Source organism: Gavialis gangeticus, unplaced genomic scaffold (assembly GCF_001723915.1).
Source record: "Gavialis gangeticus isolate Ggan-Ray unplaced genomic scaffold, GavGan_comp1, whole genome shotgun sequence".
In the NCBI taxonomy this organism is placed as follows: Eukaryota; Metazoa; Chordata; order Crocodylia; family Gavialidae; genus Gavialis; species Gavialis gangeticus.
Window position 1 is genome coordinate 26460968 of NW_017729033.1, and position 6085 is coordinate 26467052.

Sequence of the window (6085 nt, forward strand, 5' to 3'; positions counted from 1 at the left end):
GGGGGGAGAGGGGGGGTGGAGAAGGAGACGTGATACCTGCTGTTCCCCACTGCCCCGTGCTGCATGGGGAGCTCTGTCACGAGCCCCCATCCTCTGCTGTTCAAAAAATAAAAAAAAAAAAGCCCCCACTCGCCAGCCCCCACCATGGCCCCTCCCCATTTCCCCAGCCCCACTCTACTCCCTACTTACCAGCATGGAGTCCGGGTCTGGGTTCAGCTCCCTGTGGTGGTAAGCGGGGCTGCCTGAATCTCCGAAGCTCTCTGAGTATTTTTCAGATTGATTCAGACCTCTTTACTGGTCTCCTGATTCAGTTCATATTCGGAGATTCAGCCACTGAATTGGGCCAAATCTCCTCCGAATCGAATCAGTACCCGAAGCTTTGCACAGCCCCAGTAGGGAGTAGCAAAAGAGACTGACAACAGAGACAGATTATATGCAAGGGCAAGAGGATGAGAATCATATGGATAGGTAAGGTGACAGTCTAAGTCAGATTTCTTCTATCACACAAACAGTACAGTTCAGTTAGTTTAAAAAAAATTAAAAGTAAAACCATCACTAGTGTAAAGTTCTGGGTTTTATTTTTGCATGTATAACACTGAGATGGAAGCAAAAGTAATTAAAGTAAAAGGTACTGTCAGTCGCAAAATAAATATTGAGCTAGTTTACAAAATATCCATTAGTAGTAATTGGTTTTAATTTTTTTTTCATTTTCAAATGTTATGCATGTTACACAATCACCTTAAAATGCATAATAGTGTTTCAAAAACTCACGTCTTGCTTCAGGAGAAGAAATCTGTTCCACTCGGGATTTGCATAGCTTCCTCTTTCTGGTGGTGGGTAGCCTCACATACCTCCAAAGCACATAAATACAGGACAAAACTTGCCTGCAGGCAGCCAATAGGAAACGTTAGGAATGGGGGAATGGGTGAACTCCTGTATCTAACTTGGCAGGAAGATACTTTCCATTGTGTCAGGACACGGCTTGCTCAGAGGTAGACATCTACACAAACCAGCTTGCATGCCTGGAACGGGAAGGGGACCTGCCCACCTTTTGCCCAGTATCCTTGTGATTAGGGCACTTAACTAGAAAATGGGAGATCTGGGTTTTATATCCCACTTATCCTAACAGGGTTTCAACCCACATCTCCACTTCTTCACAAAAGTGCCCCGTAATTATTAGGTGATTGCTAGGTAGGACTTGATTGCATGCTGTTTGAAGCTGGCCCACTGGACAACCAAAAATGAAACATGAATGTGCCAGAAAGAGAGCAAGCAAGAGAAAGTATGACTATTTTTTATGAGGTAGGTTCTCCTTGTGGAGAAGAATCCTGAGTCTGGGGACCCCCCTGCTCCTAGCATTGTTTCTGCATTGCATCCAATGCCCGTTTAGTGAAAAATGCATGAACGGTACAAGGGAACAGAGGACAGAAAGCGAGAGAGAGAAACGAGAGAGAGTGGGTGTTCTCTTATATACATACGTAATCATTTTGTGCTGATGGCTACAAATGTGCGAGTACTCATTAATTTGTCTGATGATGGATGCAGTATGTTTCCAGGTAAATTTAATATAGGCAGGATTAAACGTGCAAAAAACCAGACAGCAGTTTAAATGCAAGAGGAGTAAGTCTGCCCTTCATGTTTACAAAGTTTAATTTTTCTTGTTTTTCAGCCATGGAAGAGTTAATAGTTGAGCTACGTCTGTTTCTTGAACTGTTGGACCATGAATATCTAACATCCACTGTCAGAGAGAAAAAGGCAGTAATAACTAACATTCTCCTGAGGATACAGTCATCAAAAGGTCAGTGCTGGAGACTTGTTGCTTGCAGAATGGGAAGAATTAGCTTGTGCTCAGGGGCTTTTTTTTCCTTTCCCCCCAGAAGCCAAATTGAAGCAAACATAGACAAACAAGGAAAAACTAAATGTAACTTTGCTAAGTGTTTTCCTTATGTTAAACAATAAAATGGGATAATGGGCAGGACCTAGCCTACTGAACATATGTTCCACCCTATGAATATAAACATAATCTAACCACAAATTCATTTTACTTTACATAGTTTGCCAACTAGCATGTTTTGTGATCTGTGAATTTAGCAGTTACTTTATTTCATTTGTGGCTGTGCCTGCAATTAGTGGTAATGTTGAAAAGTAGTATTACATTATGGAGCACTGACAGCAGCCTGCTGCCATTATACATTTTTTGGCTTTCCAGACCTCCTCCACCTTGCTTTACCCAGAAACAAGCCAACCTCAGTGATATTTTTCATGGTACTCTCTGCAAGGTTAATGTTGCCCCATCTCCCTCTCCCTTGCAGGAAATGTTGGGGAGGAAAACAAAAGAGAATCAGAAAGGAATTTTGAGTAATGGTGTTGTTGGATTTTTTTAAATGTTGCCACTTAAATAAATCTTTCATGTCAGCACCCCATTTAAAACAACTTCACCAACTTAACTTTGACCCTGATATTTTCAGAAAACCCATATGCAACAATCAGTGTGTCAAATTATTAGGATCTTTTGTAAGTCAAGAAATCTACTGTTGTTGAACAGTAGTACATGTTACATTCCTTACTCCATCAGTTATTGTACATTATAGCAAAATACAGTGGTTACATCATTTTTAATTTGTGTCCTTTCATTCATGCCCTAGTCATTATTCTTGCAGCTGGAATAGAAGGACATAAACAGATCATAAAGAGATAAATATATTAAAATTGTACAAAAACAATGCATTCACTTTTGGAGACTCCATTGCAGTACACTTTTGGAGATTTCAACTATGCTAAAGACTGGTTAAAAATACAGAAGAGGTCAAATCCGAAGATGGGATATCAGCAAAGGAAGTTCAAAATATTACGGGGAACCTCCCAAATGGCAAATGTCCAGGGCTGGTCACCTTTAGCAGCAAGATCTATACATCTTCTGATGCCGTGCTTATTTCAAATGTTCAGTCTCTCTTGAACAAGAAAATTGCCTAATTTTGCCTGGAAGCCAGCATAGTTATGCTCCTGAAAAAGGATGAAAATCCAATTGACTATTGATCGGACTAACCAATGCAGTTAATTAGTCTCAAATAATGAAGTATTGGCTACTGGCTTAGGAAATCAGGTGCGTAGCTTTATTTCAGAGAGAGCCACAGGTTATAATATTGAATGAATATGAAACATTATTCATCACATCAAATATATACAAGTGACTTTCTAACTTTAGATGCTGACAAAAACATTACTTGTTCTACTATACAACTCTTACAATTAGTGCTATGTTGCACTACTATTGTGCTTCATATGAATTCCAGTCATGAACCAGCAGATAGCTGGTTCCCAAAGCTATCAAATACATTACAGATAGAAGCAGAAGCAGCAGCCCACCTACTGTCAGCACTGACCTAGTGTTGTTTGTGGATGTATATAAGTTGGTGGGACTGGATGAGCTTCATCCAAGGATGCCGAAAGAATTAGCCAGTGTCATAGCAGAGCCACTGGCATGGTGGTTTGAACACTCGTGGTGCTCAGGTGAGGTCCCAGAGGACTGGAAAAGGGCCAATGTGGTCCCTATTTTCAAGAAGGGAGGAAGGAGGATCCGGGTAACTATAGACCAGTTAGTCTCACCTCTATCCTTGGGAAAACTCTTGGAAAAAATTATCAAGGATCACATTTGTAGGAGTCCAGTGGGTAATATAATGCTGAAGGGCAACAAGCATGGGTTCATAGCAGGTAGATCCTGCCTGACTAACTTTGTTTCTTTCTATGACCAGGTCACTAAATTCTTAGATGCAGGAGTCGAGGTAGATGTCACCTACTTGGACTTTAAGAAAGCCTTCGACATGGTATCCCGTCCTGTTCTTGTAAACAAATTGAATGGCTGTGCCATAGACAATTACACAGTCATGTGGATGGCAAATTGGCTTAAGGGTTGTATTCAGAGAGTGGTAGTGGACGGATTGGTATCTACCTTAAAAGAGTGGGCAGTGGGGTCCCCCAAGCTTTGGTCCTTGGGCCGGTGCTGCTCAATATCTTCATCAGCAACCTGGATGAGGGTATGGAAAGCACTCTGTCCAAATTTGAAGATGACAGAAAACTATGGGGTAAACACACTGATGGGAAGCAACCAAATCCAGGTGGACCTGGACAGGTTAGAAAAATGGACAGAGAACAATAGGATGCAGTTTAACAAGGACAAGTGCAAGGTGCTGCACCTAGGGAGAGGAAATCACCAGCACACCTATAGGCTGGGGGATGATCTTCTCAGCAGCATAGCGGCAGAAAGAGATCTCAAAGTTGTTGTAGACTCCAAGATGAATATGGATTGTCAGTGTGATGAAGTAATTAGCAGAGCTAACCGCACTTGTCATGCATTAGTAGGTGCATCACAAATAGGTCCAGAGAGGTAATATTTCCCCTCTATGCAGCACTAGTCAGGCCGCAATTCAAGAGGAATGTGAACAACTTTGAGAGGGTCCAGAGGAGGGTCACTTGTATGATTTGAGGCCTGCAGGGGAAGCCCTATAAGGAAAGGCTGAGGGACCTGGACCTTTTCAGTCTCTGCAAGAGAAGGCTGAGGGGAGGATCTTGTGGCAGTATACAAATTCACCAGGGGGGTGGGAAATGGGGGCCAGCAGGGAATAGGAGATGCTCTGTATACCAGGGCACCCCTTGGAATAACCAGGAACAATGGCCACAAGCTGATAGAGAGTAGATTTAGGTTGGACATCAGAAAACTTCTTCGTGTTTAGGATTGCCAGAATCTGGACTGGGCTTCCAACGAAGATGGTGCTGTCCCCTACCTTGGGGGTCTTCAAGAAGAGACTGGATAAGCATCTGGCTGGGATCACATGACCAGAGCACTTTTTTCTGCCACAGGCAGGGTGTCGGACTCGATGATCCATTGAAGTCCCTTCCAATCCTAACATCCATGAATCAAGAAGTCAGTCCTGACCTAAAGAGCTTATTATCTCAGACAAGAGCTAACAGGTCAGTAGACAGGGCAGCTCAAAGAAAAAGTCAGACGCTACTGGTTAGTATGGTAGGCAGTCTTATTGTTGTCAAGTTTATGGTCAAGGGCAATCTTAGGGAGAGATTTGAAGGACGATAATGCAGATGTTCTTTCATTTAAAGGGAGCTCCTCCTAAGTAGGAGGAACTTGTTTGAAAAAATAGCAAGTGAGTTGATGATCACTGACAGCCAGTATCAACTGGAGATGGGAATTAACTTGTTGATACTGAGCTTCATTAGTGCCACCTTGCTACCGAGGTTCTTTCTGGTTATGAACCAATGACCATCTAGGATAAATGCAAATATAAATTGTAAACAGTCCTGGGAGAAGGGACTAAAACCTGGGACTTGCCTGTCTGAGAAAGGTGCCTTCATCAGGGGACTGTAGGTATAGAATCATATTCACTTTCGTGCTCTCTCTCTGCTTGTTTTCCTGCTGGTCCCAGAACTCTTGCACTCCTTTTGTCTTGTGTGTCTGCTTCAATAGAAGGAATGGAAAGATGCCCAGAATTCAAGAAATTTGTTGACAAATTTTGAACAATTCAGAGAAGAGCCTCAGGAATGACTGAAGGACTGAAATTGTTTTACAGTGAGAGGTTCCAGGAGCTTGTTAAAGATGCTGTGGATGGAAATTGAAAATAGACCAAGTCGATCTAGAAATAAAACACACATTCTTAATGGTTAGGGTAATTAATCATTGGAATGATGGCCCAGTTGAAGACTGGCTGTTAAAAGTTCAACATTAAATTCCCCACCAAACTGTTGTTTTGTTTGTTTATGTTCAATGCAGTAAAATGAAGCTATATAACCAAACACAGCAATCATTCTATTTCTGGTCATTAAAATAGTGTTATACCTATCCAGTGCAGATCTGTGAGGACAGTGTGAGCCACTTATTAAATTGTATCAGTGGCCTGGCAGAACTACACTTTAAAATCTTTATTACACTTTAAATCCTAGACATCTGAATCAACAGTTTATTTCCATAATTGAAGCAAACCATAGGTAAATTTAAGGATAGTTGGTCAGTAATTATGTGGAAGTTGGGAACTGGCTGGATATTCTAAAAGTTCTGGAAATAAACAGAAAAAAGTGC

The 6085-nt window shown here is 41.7% G+C and overlaps 1 protein-coding gene across 3 annotated transcripts in view; it reads left to right on the forward strand.

Moving 5' to 3' along the window:
• The window catches only part of AFAP1 (actin filament associated protein 1), a 184823-nt gene that overhangs the window by 36248 nt on the left and 142490 nt on the right, over window positions 1-6085 (forward strand). For all 3 annotated transcript variants that reach the window (XM_019526082.1, XM_019526081.1, XM_019526083.1), the window contains exon 2: window positions 1670-1798. In XM_019526082.1, coding sequence (XP_019381627.1) covers window positions 1670-1798 — 129 coding nt within the window. The remainder of the gene's footprint in view (window positions 1-1669; window positions 1799-6085) is intronic.